This window comes from Heterodontus francisci, chromosome 28 (assembly GCF_036365525.1).
Source record: "Heterodontus francisci isolate sHetFra1 chromosome 28, sHetFra1.hap1, whole genome shotgun sequence".
Taxonomy (NCBI): domain Eukaryota; kingdom Metazoa; phylum Chordata; class Chondrichthyes; order Heterodontiformes; family Heterodontidae; genus Heterodontus; species Heterodontus francisci.
Window position 1 is genome coordinate 605,050 of NC_090398.1, and position 19,747 is coordinate 624,796.

The window sequence follows — 19,747 nt, forward strand, 5'->3', positions numbered from 1 at the left end:
CCACTCCCCGTCTCCCTCCCTCTCACTGTCCATCTCCACTCCCCATCTCCCTCTTCTCACTCTCCATCTCCACTCCCTGTCTCCCTCCCACTCACTCTCCATCGCCACTCCCTGTCTCCCTCCCACTCACTCTCCATCTCCACTGCCCGTTTCCCTCCCTTTCACTCTCCATCTCCACTCCGCATCTCCCTCCTCTCACTCTCCATCTCCACTCCCTGTCTCGCTCCCTCTCACTCTCCATCTCCACTCCCCGTCTCCCTCCCTCTCACTCTCCATCTCCACTCCCCATCTCCCTCCCTCTCACTCTCCATCTCCACTCCCCGTCTCCCTCCCTTTCACTCTCCATCTCCACTCCCCATGTCTCTCCCTCTCACTCTCCATCTCCACTCTCCATGTCTCTCCCTCTCACTCTCCATCTCCACTCCCTGTCTCCCTCCCTCTCACTCTCCATCTCCACTCCCCATCTCCCTCCCTCTCACTCTCCATCTCCACTCCCCATCTCCCTCCCTCTCACTCTCCATCTCCACGCCCCGTCTCCCTCCCTTTCACTCTCCATCTCCACTCCCCATGTCTCTCCCTCTCACTCTCCATCTCCACTCCCCATGTCTCTCCCTCTCACTCTCCATCTCCACTCCCTGTCTCCCTCCCTCTCACTCTCCATCTCCACTCCCCGTCTCCCTCCCTCTCACTCTCCATCTCCACTCCCCGTCTCCCTCCCTCTCACTCTCACTCTCCATCTCCACTCCCCGTCTCCCTCCCTCTCACTCTCCATCTCCACTCCCCGTCTCCCTCTCTTTCACTCTCCATCTCCACTCCCCGTCTCCCTCCCTGTCACTCTCCATCTCCACTCCCCGTCTCCCTCCCTCTCACTCTCCATCTCCACTTCCCGTCTCCCTCCCTCTCACTCTCCATCTCCACTCCCCGTCTCCCTCCCTCTCACTCTCACTCTCCATCTCCACTCCCCGTCTCCCTCCCTCTCACTCTCCATCTCCACTCCCCGTCTCCCTCTCTTTCACTCACCGTCTCCACTCCCCGTCACCCTCCCTGTCACTCTCCATCTCCACTCCCCGTCTCCCTCCCTCTCACTCTCCATCTCCACTCCCCGTCTCCCTCCCTCTCACTCTCCATCTCCACTCCCCGTCTCCCTCCCTCTCACTCTCCATCTCCACTCCCCGTCTCCCTCCCTCTCACTCTCCATCTCCACTCCCCGTCTCCCTCCCTCTCACTGTCCATCTCCACTCCCCGTCTCCCTCCCTCTCACTCTCCATCTCCACTCCCCGTCTCCCTCCCTCTCACTCTCCATTTCCACTCCCCGTCTCCCTCCCTCTCACTCTCCATCTCCACTCCCCGTCTCCCTCCCTCTCACTCTCCATCTCCACTCCCCGTCTCCCTCCCTCTCACTCTCCATCTCCACTCCCCGTCTCCCTCCCTCTCACTCTCCTTCTCCACTCCCCGTCTCCCTCTCTTTCACTCACCATCTCCACTCCCCGTCACCCTCCCTGTCACTCTCCATCTCCACTCCCCGTCTCCCTCCCTCTCACTCTCCATCTCCACTCCCCGTCTCCCTCCCTCTCACTCTCCATCTCCACTCCCCGTCTCCCTCCCTCTCACTCTCCATCTCCACTCCCCGTCTCCCTCCCTCTCACTCTCCATCTCCACTCCCCGTCTCCCTCCCTCTCACTCTCCATCTCCACTCCCCGTCTCCCTCCCTCTCACTCTCCATCTCCACTCCCCGTCTCCCTCCCTCTCACTGTCCATCTCCACTCCCCGTCTCCCTCCCTCTCACTCTCCATCTCCACTCCCCGTCTCCCTCCCTTTCATTCTCCATCTCCACTCCCCGTCTCCCTCCCTCTCACTCTCCATCTCCACTCCCCGTCTCCCTCCCTCTCACTCTCCATCTCCACTCCCCGTCTCCCTCCCTCTCACTCTCCATCTCCACTCCCCATCTCCCTCGCACTCACTCTCCATCTCCACTCACCATGTCTCTCCCTCTCACTCTCCATCTCCACTCCCTGTCTCCCTCCCTCCCACTCTCCATCTCCACTCCCCATCTCCCTCCCACTCACTCTCCATCTCCACTCTCCGTCTCCCTCCCTCTCACTCTCCATCTCCACTCCCCATCTCCCTCCTCTCACTCTCCATCTCCACTCCCTGTCTCCCTCCCACTCACTCTCCATCTCCACTCCCTGTCTCCCTCCCACTCACTCTCCATCTCCACTGCCCGTTTCCCTCCCTTTCACTCTCCATCTCCACTCCCCATCTCCCTCCTCTCACTCTCCATCTCCACTCCCTGTCACCCTCCCTCTCACTCTCCATCTCCACTCCCCGTCTCCCTCCCTCTCACTCTCCATCTCCACTCCCCATCTCCCTCCCTCTCACTCTCCATCTCCACTCCCCGTCTCCCTCCTCTCACTCTCCATCTCCACTCCCCATGTCTCTCCCTCTCACTCTCCATCTCCACTCTCCATGTCTCTCCCTCTCACTCTCCATCTCCGCTCCCTGTCTCCCTACCTCTCACTCTCCATCTCCACTCCCCGTCTCCCTCCCTCTCACTCTCCATCTCCACTCCCCATGTCTCTCCCTCTCACTCTCCATCTCCACTCCCCATGTCTCTCCCTCTCACTCTCCATCTCCACTCCCCGTCTCCCTCCCTTTCACTCTCCATCTCCACTCCCCATGTCTCTCCCTCTCACTCTCCATCTCCACTCTCCATGTCTATCCCTCTCACTCTCCATCTCCACTCCCTGTCTCCCTCCCTCTCACTCTCCATCTCCACTCCCCGTCTCCCTCCCTCTCACTCTCCATCTCCACTCCCCATCTCCCTCCCTCTCACTCTCCATCTCCACTCCCGTCTCCCTCCCTTTCACTCTCCATCTCCACTCCCCATGTCTCTCCCTCTCACTCTCCATCTCCACTCCCCATGTCTCTCCCTCTCACTCTCCATCTCCACTCCCTGTCTCCCTATTTCTCACTCTCCATCTCCACTCCCTGTCTCCCTCCCTCTCACTCTCCATCTCCACTCCCCGTCTCCCTCCCTCTCACTCTCCATCTCCACTCCCCGTCTCCCTCCCTCTCACTCTCACTCTCCATCTCCACTCCCCGTCTCCCTCCCTCTCACTCTCCATCTCCACTCCCCGTCTCCCTCTCTTTCACTCTCCATCTCCACTCCCCGTCTCCCTCCCTGTCACTCTCCATCTCCACTCCCCGTCTCCCTCCCTCTAACTCTCCATCTCCACTTCCCGTCTCCCTCCCTCTCACTCTCCATCTCCACTCCCCGTCTCCCTCCCTCTCACTCTCACTCTCCATCTCCACTCCCGTCTCCCTCCCTCTCACTCTCCATCTCCACTCCCCGTCTCCCTCTCTTTCACTCTCCATCTCCACTCCCCGTCACCCTCCCTGTCACTCTCCATCTCCACTCCCCGTCTCCCTCCCTCTCACTCTCCATCTCCACTCCCCGTATCCCTCCCTCTCACTCTCCATCTCCACTCCCCGTCTCCCTCCCTCTCACTCTCCATCTCCACTCTCCGTCTCCCTCCCTCTCACTCTCGATCTGCACTCCCCGTCTCCCTCACTTTCACTCTCCATCTCCACTCCCCGTCTCCCTCCCTCCCACTCTCCATCTCCACTCCCCGTCTCCCTCCCTCTCACTCTCCATCTCCACTCCCCGTCTCCCTCCCTCTCACTCTCCATCTCCACTCCCCGTCTCCCTCCCTCTCACTCTCCATCTCCACTCCCCGTCTCCCTCCCTCTCACTCTCCATCTCCACTCCCCGTCTCCCTCCCTCTCACTCTCCATCTCCACTCCCCGTCTACCTCCCTCTCACTCTCCTTCTCCACTCCCCGTCTCCCTCCCTCTCACTCTCCATCTCCACTCCCCGTCTCCCTCCCTTTCACTCTCCATCTCCACTCCCCGTCTCCCTCCCTCTCACTCTCCATCTCCACTCCCCGTCTCCCTCCCTCTCACTCTCCATCTCCACTCCCCGTCTCCCTCCCTCTCACTCTCACTCTCCATCTCCACTCCCCTTCTCCCTCCCTCTCACTCTCCATCTCCACTCCCCGTCTCCCTCTCTTTCACTCACCATCTCCACTCCCCGTCACCCTCCCTGTCACTCTCCATCTCCACTCCCCGTCTCCCTCCCTCTCACTCTCCATCTCCACTCCCCGTCTCCCTCCCTCTCTCTCCATCTCCACTCCCCGTCTCCCTCCCTCTCACTCTCCATCTCCACTCCCCGTCTCCCTCCCTCTCACTCTCCATCTCCACTCCCCGTCTCCCTCCCTCTCACTCTCCATCTCCACTCCCCGTCTCCCTCCCTCTCACTCTCCATCTCCACTCCCCGTCTCCCTCCCTCTCACTCTCCTTCTCCACTCCCCGTCTCCCTCCCTCTCACTCTCCATCTCCACTCCCCGTCTCCCTCTCTTTCACTCACCATCTCCACTCCCCGTCACCCTCCCTGTCACTCTCCATCTCCACTCCCCGTCTCCCTCCCTCTCACTCTCCATCTCCACTCCCCGTCTCCCTCCCTCTCACTCTCCATCTCCACTCCCCGTCTCCCTCCCTCTCACTCTCCATCTCCACTCCCCGTCTCCCTCCCTCTCACTCTCCATCTCCACTCCCCGTCTCCCTCCCTCTCACTCTCCATCTCCACTCCCCGTCTCCCTCCCTCTCACTCTCCATCTCCACTCCCCGTCTCCCTCCCTCTCACTCTCCTTCTCCACTCCCCGTCTCCCTCCCTCTCACTCTCCATCTCCACTCCCTGTCTCCCTATTTCTCACTCTCCATCTCCACTCCCTGTCTCCCTCCCTCTCACTCTCCATCTCCACTCCCCGTCTCCCTCCCTCTCACTCTCCATCGCCACTCCCCGTCTCCCTCCCTCTCACTCTCACTCTCCATCTCCACTCCCCGTCTCCCTCCCTCTCACTCGCCATCTCCACTCCCCGTCTCCCTCTCTTTCACTCTCCATCTCCACTCCCCGTCTCCCTCCCTGTCACTCTCCATCTCCACTCCCCGTCTCCCTCCCTCTAACTCTCCATCTCCACTTCCCGTCTCCCTCCCTCTCACTCTCCATCTCCACTCCCCGTCTCCCTCCCTCTCACTCTCACTCTCCATCTCCACTCCCCGTCTCCCTCCCTCTCACATTCCATCTCCACTCCCCGTCTCCCTCTCTTTCACTCTCCATCTCCACTCCCCGTCACCCTCCCTGTCACTCTCCATCTCCACTCCCCGTCTCCCTCCCTCTCACTCTCCATCTCCACTCCCCGTCTCCCTCCCTCTCACTCTCCATCTCCACTCCCCGTCTCCCTCCCTCTCACTCTCCATCTCCACTCTCCGTCTCCCTCCCTCTCACTCTCCATCTGCACTCCCCGTCTCCCTCCCTTTCACTCTGCATCTCCACTCCCCGTCTCCCTCCCTCCCACTCTCCATCTCCACTCCCCGTCTCCCTCCCTCTCACTCTCCATCTCCACTCCCCGTCTCCCTCCCTCTCACTCTCCATCTCCACTCCCCGTCTCCCTCCCTCTCACTCTCCATCTCCACTCCCCGTCTCCCTCCCTTTCACTCTCCATCTCCACTCCCCGTCTCCCTCCCTCTCACTCTCCATCTCCACTCCCCGTCTCCCTCCCTCTCACTCTCCATCTCCACTCCCCGTCTCCCTCCCTCTCACTCTCCATCTCCACTCCCCATCTCCCTCGCACTCACTCTCCATCTCCACTCCCCATGTCTCTCCCTCTCACTCTCCATCTCCACTCCCTGTCTCCCTCCCTCCCACTCTCCTTCTCCACTCCCCATCTCCCTCCCACTCACTCTCCATCTCCACTCTCCGTCTCCCTCCCTCTCACTCTCCATCTCCACTCCCCATCTCCCTCCCACTCACTCTCCATCTCCAGTCCCCATGTCTCTCCCTCTCACTCTCCATCTCCACTCCCTGTCTCGCTCCCTCTCACTCTCCATCTCCACTTCCCGTCTCCCTCCCTCTCACTCTCCATCTCCACTCCCCGTCTCCCTCCCTCTCACTCTCACTCTCCATCTCCACTCCCCGTCTCCCTCCCTTTCACTCTCCATCTCCAGTCCCCCTCTCCCTCCGTCTCGCTCTCCATCTCCACTCCCCGTCTCCCTCCCTTTCACTCTCCATCTCCACTCCGCGTCTCCCTCCCTCTCACTCTCCATCTCCACTCCCCGTCTCCCTCCCTCTCACTCTCCATCTCCACTCCCCATCTCCCTCCCTCTCACTCTCCATCTGCGCTCCCCGTCTCCCTCCCTCTCACTCTCCTTCTCCACTCCCCATGTCTCTGCCTCTCACTCTCCATCTCCACTCCCCATGTCTCTCCCCCTCACTCTCCTTCTCCACTCCCCGTCTCCCTCCCTCTCACTCTCCATCTCCACTCCCCGTCTCCCTCCCTCTCACTCTCCATCTCCACTCCCCGTCTCCCTCCCTTTCACTCTCCACCTCCACTCCCCATGTCTCTCCCTCTCACTCTCCATCTCCACTCCCCATGTCTCTCCCTCTCACTCTCCATCTCCACTCCCTGTCTCCCTCCCTCTCACTCTCCATCTCCACTCCCCGTCTCCCTCCCTTTCACTCTCCATCTCCACTCCCTGTCTTGCTCCCTCTCACTCTCCATCTCCACTTCCCGTCTCCCTCCCTCTCACTCTCCATCTCCACTCCCCGTCTCCCTCCCTCTCACTCTCACTCTCCATCTCCACTCCCCGTCTCCCTCCCTCTCACTCTCCATCTCCACTCCCCGTCTCCCTCTCTTTCACTGTCCATCTCCACTCCCCGTCTCCCTCCCTGTCACTCTCCATCTCCACTCCCCGTCTCCCTCCCTCTCACTCTCCATCTCCACTTCCCGTCTCCCTCCCTCTCACTCTCCATCTCCACTCCCCGTCTCCCTCCCTCTCACTCTCACTCTCCATCTCCACTCCCCGTCTCCCTCCCTCTCACTCTCCATCTCCACTCCCCGTCTCCCTCTCTTTCACTCTCCATCTCCACTCCCCGTCTCCCTCCCTGTCACTCTCCATCTCCACTCCCCGTCTCCCTCCCTCTCACTCTCCATCTCCACTCCCCGTCTCCCTCCCTCTCACTCTCCATCTCCACTCCCCGTCTCCCTCCCACTCACTCTCCATCTCCACTCCCCGTCTCCCTCCCTCTCACTCTCCATCTCCACTCCCCGTCTCCCTCCCACTCACTCTCCATCTCCACTCCCCGTCTCCCTCCCTCTCACTCTCCATCTCCACTCCCCGTCTCCCTCCCTCTCACTCTCCATCTCCACTCCCCATCTCCCTCGCACTCACTCTCCATCTCCACTCCCCATGTCTCTCCCTCTCACTCTCCATCTCCACTCCCTGTCTCCCTCCCTCCCACTCTCCATCTCCACTCCCCATCTCCCTCCCACTCACTCTCCATCTCCACTCTCCGTCTCCCTCCCTCTCACTCTCCATCTCCACTCCCCATCTCCCTCCCACTCACTCTCCATCTCCACTCCCCATGTCTCTCCCTCTCACTCTCCATCTCCACTCCCCATGTCTCTCCCTCTCACTCTCCATCTCCACTCCCTGTCTCCCTCCCTCTCACTCTCCATCTCCACTTCCCGTCTCCCTCCCTCTCACTCTCCATCTACACTCCCCGTCTCCCTCCCTCTCACTCTCACTCTCCATCTCCACTCCCCGTCTCCCTCCCTTTCACTCTCCATCTCCACTCCCCGTCTCCCTCCCTCTCACTTTCCATCTCCACTCCCCGTATCCCTCCCTCTCACTCTCCATCTCCACTCCCCGTCTCCCTCCCTCTCACTCTCCATCTCCACTCCCCGTCTCCCTCCCTCTCACTCTCCATCTCCACTCCCCGTCTCCCTCCCTCTCACTCTCCATCTCCACTCCCCGTCTCCCTCCCTCTCACTCTCCATCTCCACTCCCCGTCTCCCTCCCTCTCACTCTCCATCTCCACTCCCTGTCTCCCTCCCTCTCACTCTCCATCTCCACTCCCCGTCTACCTCCCTCTCACTCTCCATCTCCACTCCCCGTCTCCGTCCCTCTCACTCTCCATCTCCACTCCCCATGTCCCTCCCTCTCACTCTCCATCTCCACTCCCCGTCTCCGTCCCTCTCACTCTCCATCTCCACTCCCCGTCTCCGTCCCTCTCACTCTCCATCTCCACTCCCCGCCTCCCTCCCTCTCACTCTCCATCTCCACTCCCCGTCTCCCTCCCTCTCACTCTCCATCTCCACTCTCCGTCTCCCTCCCTCTCACTCTCCATCTCCACTCCCCGTCTCCCTCCCTCTCACTCTCCATCTCCATTCCCCGTCTCCCTCCCTCTCACTCTCCATCTCCACTCCCCGTCTCCCTCCCTCTCACTCTCCATCTCCACTCTCCGTCTCCCTCCCTCTCACTCTCGATCTGCACTCCCCGTCTCCCTCACTTTCACTCTCCATCTCCACTCCCCGTCTCCCTCCCTCCCACTCTCCATCTCCACTCCCCGTCTCCCTCCCTCTCACTCTCCATCTCCACTCCCCGTCTCCCTCCCTCTCACTCTCCATCTCCACTCCCCGTCTCCCTCCCTCTCACTCTCCATCTCCACTCCCCGTCTCCCTCCCTCTCACTCTCCATCTCCACTCCCCGTCTCCCTCCCTCTCACTCTCCATCTCCACTCCCCGTCTCCCTCCCTCTCACTCTCCTTCTCCACTCCCCGTCTCCCTCCCTCTCACTCTCCATCTCCACTCCCCGTCTCCCTCCCTTTCACTCTCCATCTCCACTCCCCGTCTCCCTCCCTCTCACTCTCCATCTCCACTCCCCGTCTCCCTCCCTCTCACTCTCCATCTCCACTCCCCGTCTCCCTCCCTCTCACTCTCACTCTCCATCTCCACTCCCCTTCTCCCTCCCTCTCACTCTCCATCTCCACTCCCCGTCTCCCTCTCTTTCACTCACCATCTCCACTGCCCGTCACCCTCCCTGTCACTCTCCATCTCCACTCCCCGTCTCCCTCCCTCTCACTCTCCATCTCCACTCCCCGTCTCCCTCCCTCTCTCTCCATCTCCACTCCCCGTCTCCCTCCCTCTCACTCTCCATCTCCACTCCCCGTCTCCCTCCCTCTCACTCTCCATCTCCACTCCCCGTCTCCCTCCCTCTCACTCTCCATCTCCACTCTCCGTCTCCCTCCCTCTCACTCTCCATCTCCACTCCCCGTCTCCCTCCCTCTCACTCTCCTTCTCCACTCCCCGTCTCCCTCCCTCTCACTCTCCATCTCCACTCCCCGTCTCCCTCTCTTTCACTCACCATCTCCACTCCCCGTCACCCTCCCTGTCACTCTCCATCTCCACTCCCCGTCTCCCTCCCTCTCACTCTCCATCTCCACTCCCCGTCTCCCTCCCTCTCACTCTCCATCTCCACTCCCCGTCTCCCTCCCTCTCACTCTCCATCTCCACTCCCCGTCTCCCTCCCTCTCACTCTCCATCTCCACTCCCCGTCTCCCTCCCTCTCACTCTCCATCTCCACTCCCCGTCTCCCTCCCTCTCACTCTCCATCTCCACTCCCCGTCTCCCTCCCTCTCACTCTCCTTCTCCACTCCCCGTCTCCCTCCCTCTCACTCTCCATCTCCACTCCCTGTCTCCCTATTTCTCACTCTCCATCTCCACTCCCTGTCTCCCTCCCTCTCACTCTCCATCTCCACTCCCCGTCTCCCTCCCTCTCACTCTCCATCGCCACTCCCCGTCTCCCTCCCTCTCACTCTCACTCTCCATCTCCACTCCCCGTCTCCCTCCCTCTCACTCGCCATCTCCACTCCCCGTCTCCCTCTCTTTCACTCTCCATCTCCACTCCCCGTCTCCCTCCCTGTCACTCTCCATCTCCACTCCCCGTCTCCCTCCCTCTAACTCTCCATCTCCACTTCCCGTCTCCCTCCCTCTCACTCTCCATCTCCACTCCCCGTCTCCCTCCCTCTCACTCTCACTCTCCATCTCCACTCCCCGTCTCCCTCCCTCTCACTCTCCATCTCCACTCCCCGTCTCCCTCTCTTTCACTCTCCATCTCCACTCCCCGTCACCCTCCCTGTCACTCTCCATCTCCACTCCCCGTCTCCCTCCCTCTCACTCTCCATCTCCACTCCCCGTCTCCCTCCCTCTCACTCTCCATCTCCACTCCCCGTCTCCCTCCCTCTCACTCTCCATCTCCACTCTCCGTCTCCCTCCCTCTCACTCTCCATCTGCACTCCCCGTCTCCCTCCCTTTCACTCTGCATCTCCACTCCCCGTCTCCCTCCCTCCCACTCTCCATCTCCACTCCCCGTCTCCCTCCCTCTCACTCTCCATCTCCACTCCCCGTCTCCCTCCCTCTCACTCTCCATCTCCACTCCCCGTCTCCCTCCCTCTCACTCTCCATCTCCACTCCCCGTCTCCCTCCCTCTCACTCTCCATCTCCACTCCCCGTCTCCCTCCCTCTCACTCTCCATCTCCACTCCCCGTCTCCCTCCCTCTCACTCTCCATCTCCAGTCCCCCTCTCCCTCCGTCTCGCTCTCCATCTCCACTCCCCGTCTCCCTCCCTTTCACTCTCCATCTCCACTCCGCGTCTCCCTCCCTCTCACTCTCCATCTCCACTCCCCGTCTCCCTCCCTCTCACTCTCCATCTCCACTCCCCATCTCCCTCCCTCTCACTCTCCATCTGCGCTCCCCGTCTCCCTCCCTCTCACTCTCCTTCTCCACTCCCCATGTCTCTGCCTCTCACTCTCCATCTCCACTCCCCATGTCTCTCCCCCTCACTCTCCTTCTCCACTCCCCGTCTCCCTCCCTCTCACTCTCCATCTCCACTCCCCGTCTCCCTCCCTCTCACTCTCCATCTCCACTCCCCGTCTCCCTCCCTTTCACTCTCCACCTCCACTCCCCATGTCTCTCCCTCTCACTCTCCATCTCCACTCCCCATGTCTCTCCCTCTCACTCTCCATCTCCACTCCCTGTCTCCCTCCCTCTCACTCTCCATCTCCACTCCCCGTCTCCCTCCCTTTCACTCTCCATCTCCACTCCCTGTCTTGCTCCCTCTCACTCTCCATCTCCACTTCCCGTCTCCCTCCCTCTCACTCTCCATCTCCACTCCCCGTCTCCCTCCCTCTCACTCTCACTCTCCATCTCCACTCCCCGTCTCCCTCCCTCTCACTCTCCATCTCCACTCCCCGTCTCCCTCTCTTTCACTGTCCATCTCCACTCCCCGTCTCCCTCCCTGTCACTCTCCATCTCCACTCCCCGTCTCCCTCCCTCTCACTCTCCATCTCCACTTCCCGTCTCCCTCCCTCTCACTCTCCATCTCCACTCCCCGTCTCCCTCCCTCTCACTCTCACTCTCCATCTCCACTCCCCGTCTCCCTCCCTCTCACTCTCCATCTCCACTCCCCGTCTCCCTCTCTTTCACTCTCCATCTCCACTCCCCGTCTCCCTCCCTGTCACTCTCCATCTCCACTCCCCGTCTCCCTCCCTCTCACTCTCCATCTCCACTCCCCGTCTCCCTCCCTCTCACTCTCCATCTCCACTCCCCGTCTCCCTCCCACTCACTCTCCATCTCCACTCCCCGTCTCCCTCCCTCTCACTCTCCATCTCCACTCCCCGTCTCCCTCCCACTCACTCTCCATCTCCACTCCCCGTCTCCCTCCCTCTCACTCTCCATCTCCACTCCCCGTCTCCCTCCCTCTCACTCTCCATCTCCACTCCCCATCTCCCTCGCACTCACTCTCCATCTCCACTCCCCATGTCTCTCCCTCTCACTCTCCATCTCCACTCCCTGTCTCCCTCCCTCCCACTCTCCATCTCCACTCCCCATCTCCCTCCCACTCACTCTCCATCTCCACTCTCCGTCTCCCTCCCTCTCACTCTCCATCTCCACTCCCCATCTCCCTCCCACTCACTCTCCATCTCCACTCCCCATGTCTCTCCCTCTCACTCTCCATCTCCACTCCCCATGTCTCTCCCTCTCACTCTCCATCTCCACTCCCTGTCTCCCTCCCTCTCACTCTCCATCTCCACTTCCCGTCTCCCTCCCTCTCACTCTCCATCTACACTCCCCGTCTCCCTCCCTCTCACTCTCACTCTCCATCTCCACTCCCCGTCTCCCTCCCTTTCACTCTCCATCTCCACTCCCCGTCTCCCTCCCTCTCACTTTCCATCTCCACTCCCCGTCTCCCTCCCTCTCACTCTCCATCTCCACTCCCCGTCTCCCTCCCTCTCACTCTCCATCTCCACTCCCCGTCTCCCTCCCTCTCACTCTCCATCTCCACTCCCCGTCTCCCTCCCTCTCACTCTCCATCTCCACTCCCCGTCTCCCTCCCTCTCACTCTCCATCTCCACTCCCCGTCTCCCTCCCTCTCACTCTCCATCTCCACTCCCTGTCTCCCTCCCTCTCACTCTCCATCTCCACTCCCCGTCTACCTCCCTCTCACTCTCCATCTCCACTCCCCGTCTCCGTCCCTCTCACTCTCCATCTCCACTCCCCATGTCCCTCCCTCTCACTCTCCATCTCCACTCCCCGTCTCCGTCCCTCTCACTCTCCATCTCCACTCCCCGTCTCCGTCCCTCTCACTCTCCATCTCCACTCCCCGCCTCCCTCCCTCTCACTCTCCATCTCCACTCCCCGTCTCCCTCCCTCTCACTCTCCATCTCCACTCTCCGTCTCCCTCCCTCTCACTCTCCATCTCCACTCCCCGTCTCCCTCCCTCTCACTCTCCATCTCCATTCCCCGTCTCCCTCGCTCTCACTCTCCATCTCCACTCCCCGTCTCCCTCCCTCTCCTTCTCCATCTCCACTCCCCGTCACCCTCCCTCTCACTCTAAATCTCCACTCCCCGTCTCCCTCCCTCTCACTCTCCATCTCCACTCCCCGTCTACCTCCCTCTCACTCTCCATCTCCACTCCCCGTCTCCCTCCCTCTCACTCTCCATCTCCACTCCCCGTCTCCCTCCCTCTCACTCTCCATCTCCACTCCCCGTCTCCCTCCCTCTCACTCTCCATCTCCTCTCCCCGTCTCCCTCCCTCTCACTCTCCATCTCCACTCCCTGTCTCCCTCCCTCTCACTCTCCATCTCCACTCCCCGTCTCCCTCCCTCTCACTCTCCATCTCCACTCCCCGTCTCCCTCCCTCTCACTCTCCATCTCCACTCCCCGTCTCCCTCCCTCTCACTCTAAATCTCCACTCCCCGTCTCCCTCCCTCTCACTCTCCATCTCCACTCCCCGTCTACCTCCCTCTCACTCTCCATCTCCACTCCCCGTCTCCCTCCCTCTCACTCTCCATCTCCACTCCCTGTCTCCCTCCCTCTCACTCTCCATCTCCACTCCCCGTCTACCTCCCTCTCACTCTCCATCTCCACTCCCCGTCTCCCTCCCTCTCACTCCACCTCCACTCCCCGTCTCCGTCCCTCTCACTCTCCACCTCCACTCCCCTTCTCCCTCCCTCTCACTCTCCATCTCCACTCCCCGTCTCCCTCCCTCTCACTCTCCATCTCCACTCCCCGTCTCCCTCCCTCTCACTCTCCATCTCCACTCCCCGTCTCCCTCCCTCTCACTCTCCATCTCCACTCCCCGTCTCCCTCCCTCTCACTCTCCATCTCCACTCCCCATGTCTCTCCCTCTCACTCTCCATCTCCACTCCCCGTCTCCCTCCCTCTCACTCTCCATCTCCACTCCCCGTCTCCCTCCCTCTCACTCTCCATCTCCACTCCCCGTCTCCCTCCCTCTCACTCTCCATCTCCACTCCCCGTCTCCCTCCCTCTCACTCTCCATCTCCACTCCCCGTCTCCCTCCCTCTCACTCTCCATCTCCACTCCCCATGTCTCTCCCTCTCACTCTCCATCTCCACTCCCCGTCTCCCTCCCTCTCACTCTCCATCTCCACTCCCCGTCTCCCTCCCTCTCACTCTCCATCTCCACTCCCCGTCTCCCTCCCTCTCACTCTCCATCTCCACTCCCCGTCTCCCTCCCTCTCACTCTCCATCTCCACTCCCCGTCTCCCTCCCTCTCACTCTGCATCTCCACTCCCCGTCTCCCTCCCTCTCACTCTCCATCTCCACTCCCCGTCTCCCTCCCTCTCACTCTGCATCTCCACTCCCCGTCTCCCTCCCTCTCACTCTCCATCTTCCCTCCACATCTTTGTCTGTTTTTGTAATGTGACCCTCTACCTGACCCACCCCCCCGACCTCCAGTGTGACTGTGATGCTGATCCTATCTGGCAAGGCGTGCGGCCCCATTCTGTTTCTGTCACTGAGGAGGAGTATTCATCAGCCATTGCAGCTGCTGGGGAGTATAAATTCCCTTGATTAATTCAATCTGTAATTAAAAGCTAGTCTCAGTCACGGTGACCATGAAACCACGGCATTGTCTAAAAAATCTTGTTCACTAATGTCCTTTTGGGAAGGAAGTCTGCTGTCATCACCTGGTCTGGCCTACATGTGACTCCAGACCCATCCCAATGTAGTTGACTCTTAATTGCCCTCTGAAATGGCCTGGCAAGCCATTCAGTTGTCAAGGGTGATTAGGGATGGGCAACAAATGCTGGCCTTGCCAGTGACACCCACGTCCCATGGATGAATTTAATACAAGCTCTCCCAGTTGCCCACATTTCCCACCCTTAGCTTCTCCCCGTCTTTTGGGACTTGCTCTGGTTTGAGAATTGCTTGCACTTTTCCAGATCCGAACATGCATGGCCCTGAATATTGTCAGTGCAATCGTTGCAATCATCAACGTCTTTGTTTTCTTGGAAACTGCTGGAACTTTGATGACCTGCGCATACATTGAGTGTGAGGTACGCAATTATTTAAATGCAAATGTTTAATACCTTAACTGGATAGGTGGAGCAGGGCAACAGTGCATTTCGAGATTCTCGGAGACTAAATAGGGAGAGCAGATGGAGAGTGATAGAGACTGGGAGAGAGATATAGAGGGAGGGAGATAGAGCTGGAGAGAGACTGGGAGAGAGATATAGAGGGAGGGAGATAGAGCGGGAGGGAGATAGAGCGGGAGAGACTGGGAGGGAGAGAGACTGGGAGGGAGATAGAGCGGGAGAGAGACTGGGAGAGAGATATAGAGGGAGGGAGATAGAGCGGGAGAGAGACTGGGAGAGAGATATAGAGGGAGGGAGATAGAGCGGGAGGGAGATAGAGCGGGAGAGACTGGGAGGGAGAGAGAGTGGGAGGGAGAGAGACTGGGAGGGAGACAGGGAGGGAGATAGAGCGAGAGAGACTGGGAGGGAGATAGGGAGGGAGAGAGACTGGGAGAGAGAGAGAGAGGGAGCGACTGGGGGAGAGATAGAGAGGGAGAGAGACTGGGAGGGAGATAGAGAGGGAGAGAGACTGGGAGGGAGATAGAGAGGGAGAGAGACTGGGAGGGAGACTGGGAGGGAGAGAGACTGGGAGGGAGAGAGACTGGGAGGGAGATAGAGAGGGAGGGAGACAGGGAGGGAGATAGAGAGGGAGAGAAACTGGGAGGGAGAGACTGGGAGGGAGGGAGTGACTGGGGGAGAGATAGAGAGGGAGAGAGACTGGGAGGGAGATAGAGAGGGAGAGAGATAGAGAGGGAGAGAGACTGGGAGGGAGATAGAGAGGGAGAGAGACTGGGAGGGAGATAGAGAGGGAGAGGGATAGAGAGGGAGAAAGACTGGGAGGGAGAGAGACTGGGAGGGAGATAGAGAGGGAGAGAGACTGGGAGGGAGATAGAGAGGGAGAGAGACTGGGAGAGAGATGGAGAGGGAGGGAGATAGAGCGGGAGAGACTGGGAGGGAGATAGAGAGGGAGAGAGACTGGGAGGGAGATAGAGAGGGAGAGAGACTGGGAGGGAGATAGAGAGGGAGAGAGACTGGGAGGGAGATTGAGAGGGAGAGAGACTGGGGAGAGAGAGAGAGAGGGAGCGACTGGGAGAGAGAGAGAGAGGGAGCGACTGGGGGAGAAAGAGAGAGGGAGCGAGACTGGGAGGGGGATAGAGAGGGAGAGAGAAAGGGAGGGAGATAGAGCGGGAGAGATTGGGAGGGAGATAGGGAGGGAGAGAGACTGGGAGAGAGAGAGAGAGGGAGGGAGCGACTGGGGGAGGGAGAGAGAGAGAGGGAGCGACTGGGGGAGAGATAGAGAGGGAGCGACTGGGGGAGAGATAGAGAGGGAGAGAGACTGGGAGGGAGATAGAGAGGGAGAGAGACTGGGAGGGAGAGAGACTGGGAGGGAGACAGGGAGGGAAGGGAGACAGGGAGGGAGGGAGACAGGGAGGGAGATAGAGAGGGAGGGAGACAGGGAGGGAGATAGAGAGGGAGAGAAACTGGGAGGGAGAGACTGGGAGGGAGAGAGACTGGGAGAGAGGGAGCGACTGGGGGACAGATAGAGAGGGAGAGAGACTGGGAGGGAGATAAAGAGGGAGAGAGACTGGGAGGGAGACTGGGAGGGAGATAGAGAGGGAGCGAGATAGAGAGGGAGCGAGACTGGGAGGGGGATAGAGAGGGAGAGAGACTGGGAGGGAGATAGAGAGGGAGAGAGACTGGGAGAGAGATAGAGAGGGAGGGAGATAGAGCGGGAGAGACTGGGAGTGAGATAGAGAGGGAGAGAGACTGGGAGGGAGATAGAGAGGGAGAGAGACTGGGGGAGAGATAGTGAGGGAGAGAGACTGGGAGGGAGATAGAGAGGGAAAGAGACTGGGAGGGAGATAAAGCAGGAGAGACTGGAAGGGAGAGAGAGAGGGAGAGAGACTGGGAGAGAGAGAGAGAGGGAGCCACTGGGGGAGAGAGAGAGAGGGAGCGACTGGGGGAGAAAGAGAGAGGGAGCGAGACTGGGAGGGGGATAGAGAGGGAGAGAGAAAGGGAGGGAGATAGAGCGGGAGAGACTGGGGGAGAGATAGTGAGGGAGAGAGACTGGGAGGGAGAGACTGGGAGGGAGAGAGACTGGGAGAGAGGGAGTGACTGGGGGAGAGATAGAGAGGGAGAGAGACTGGGAGGGAGATAGAGAGGGAGAGAGATAGAGAGGGAGAGAGACTGGGAGGGAGATAGAGATGGAGAGAGACTGGGAGGGAGATAGAGAGGGAGAGAGATAGAGAGGGAGAAAGACTGAGAGGGAGATAGAGAGGGAGAGAGACTGGGAGGGAGATAGAGAGGGAGAGAGACTGGGAGGGAGATAGAGAGGGAGAGAGACTGGGAGGGAGATAGAGAGGGAGAGAGACTGGGAGAGAGATAGAGAGGGAGGGAGATAGAGCGGGAGAGACTGGGAGGGAGATAGAGAGGGAGAGAGACTGGGAGGGAGATAGAGAGGGAGAGAGACTGGGAGAGAGATAGAGAGGGAGAGAGACTGGGAGGGAGATAGAGAGGGAAAGAGACTGGGAGGGAGATAATGCAGGAGAGACTGGGAGGGAGAGAGATTGGGAGAGAGAGAGAGAGGGAGCGACTGGGGGAGAGAGAGAGAGGGAGCGACTGGGGGAGAAAGAGAGAGGGAGCGAGACTGGGAGGGGGATAGAGAGGGAGAGAGAAAGGGAGGGAGATAGAGCGGGAGAGATTGGGAGGGAGATAGGGAGGGAGAGAGACTGGGAGAGAGAGAGAGAGGGAGCGACTGGGGGAGGGAGAGAGATTGGGAGGGAGATAGAGAGAGAGAGAGACTGGGAGGGAGATAAAGCAGGAGAGACTGGGAGGGAGAGTGAGAGGGAGAGAGACTGGAAGAGAGAGAGGGAGCGACTGGAGGAGAGATAGCGAGGGAGAGCGACTGGGAGGGAGATAGAGAGGGAGGGAAACTGGGAGGGAGATAGAGAGGGAAAGAGACTGGGAGAGAGAGAGAAAAACTGGAAGATAGAGAGGGAGAGATTGGGAGAGACATAGAGAGGGAGAGACTGGGAGGGAGATAGAGAGGGAGAGAGACTGGGAGAGAGAGAGAAAAACTGGAAGATAGAGAGGGAGAGAGACTGGGAGGGAGATAGAGAGGGAGAGAGACTGGGAGGGAGATAGAGAGGGAGAGACTGGGAGGGTGATAGAGATGGAGAGAGACTGGGAGGGAGATAGAGAGTGCGAGACTGGGAGGGAGAGTGAGATGGAGAGAGACTGGGAGGGAGACAGAGATGGAGAGAGACTGGGAGGGAGATAGAGAGGGAGAGAGACTGGGAGGGAGATAGAGAGGGAGAGACTGGGAGGGAGATAGAGAGGGAGAGACTGGGATAGAGAGAGAGAGAGGAAGGGAGAAAGAGCAGGAGAGACTGGCAGGGAGATAGAGAGGGAGGGAGATAGAGCGGGAGAGACTGGGAGGGAGAGAGACTGGGAGGGAGAGAGACTGGGAGGGAGATAGAGAGGGAGGGAGACAGGGAGGGAGATAGAGCGAGAGAGACTGGGAGGGAGAGAGACTGGGAGGGAGAGAGACTGGGAGTGAGATAGAGAGGGAGAGAGACTGGGAGAGAGAGAGAGAGGGTGCGACTGGGGGAGAGATAGAGAGGGGGCGACGCGGGAGAGATAGAGAGGGAGAGAGACTGGGAGGGAGATAGAGAGGGAGAGAGACTGGGAGGGAGAGAGACTCGGAGGGAGACAGGGAGGGAAGGGAGACAGGGAGGGAGGGAGACAGGGAGGGAGGGAGACAGGGAGGGAGATAGAGAGGGAGGGAGACAGGGAGGGAGATAGAGAGGGAGAGAAACTGGGAGGGAGAGACTGGGAGGGAGAGAGACTTGGAGAGAGGGAGCGACTGGGGGAGAGATAGAGAGGGAGAGAGACTGGGAGGGAGATAGAGAGGGAGAGAGACTGGGAGGGAGACTGGGAGGGAGATAGAGAGGGAGCGAGATAGAGAGGGAGAGAGACTGGGAGGGAGATAGAGAGGGAGAGAGACTGGGAGGGAGATAGAGAGGGAGAGAGACTGGGAGAGAGATAGAGAGGGAGGGAGATAGAGCGGGAGAGACTGGGAGGGAGATAGAGAGGGAGAGCGACTGGGAAGGAGGTAGAGAGGGAGAGAGACTGGGGGAGAGATAGTGAGGGAGAGAGACTGGAAGGGAGAGAGAGAGGGAGAGAGACTGGGAGAGAGAGAGAGGGAGCGTCTGGGGGAGAGAGACAGAGGGAGCGACTGGGGGAGAAAGAGAGAGGGAGCGAGACTGGGAGGGGGATAGAGAGGGAGAGAGAAAAGGAGGGAGATAGAGCGGGAGAGACTGGGAGAGAGATAGGGAGGGAGAGAGACTGGGAGGGAGATAGAGAGGGAGAAAGGCTGGGGGAGAGATAGAGAGGGAGAGAGACTGGGAGGGAGATAGAGAGGGAAAGAGACTGGGAGGGAGATAAAGCAGGAGAGACTGGGAGGGAGAGAGACTGGGAGAGTGAGAGAGAGGGAGCGAAAGGGGGAGCGAGAGAGAGGGAGCGACTGGGGGAGAAAGAGAGAGGGAGCGAGACTGGGAGGGGGATAGAGAGGGAGAGAGAAAGGGAGGGAGATAGAGCGGGAGAGACTGGGAGGGAGATAGGGAGGGAGAGAGACTGGGAGAGAGAGAGAGAGGGAGAGAGACTGGAAGAGAGAGAGGGAGCGACTGGGGGAGAGATAGCGAGGGCGAGAGACTGGGAGGGAGATTGAGAGGGAGGGAGACTGGGAGGGAGATAGAGAGGGAGAGAGACTGGGAGAGAGAGAGAAAAACTGGAAGATAGAGAGGGAGAGACTGGGAAAGAGATAGAGAGGGAGAGACTGGGAGGGAGATAGAGAGGGAGAGAGGCTGGGAGAGAGAGAGAAAAACTGGAAGATAGAGAGGGAGAGAGACTGGGAGGGAGATAGAGAGGGAGAGACTGGGAGGGAGATAGAGATGGAGAGACTGGGAGGGAGATA

The 19,747-nt window shown here is 59.9% G+C and overlaps 1 protein-coding gene across 3 annotated transcripts in view; it reads left to right on the plus strand.

The window, feature by feature from the left end:
- LOC137385069 (high affinity immunoglobulin epsilon receptor subunit beta-like) overlaps window positions 1–19,747 on the plus strand; it is a 98,349-nt gene that overhangs the window by 42,982 nt on the left and 35,620 nt on the right. For all 3 annotated transcript variants that reach the window (XM_068059807.1, XM_068059806.1, XM_068059808.1), the window contains one exon: window positions 14,641–14,754. In XM_068059807.1, coding sequence (XP_067915908.1) covers window positions 14,641–14,754 — 114 coding nt within the window. The remainder of the gene's footprint in view (window positions 1–14,640; window positions 14,755–19,747) is intronic.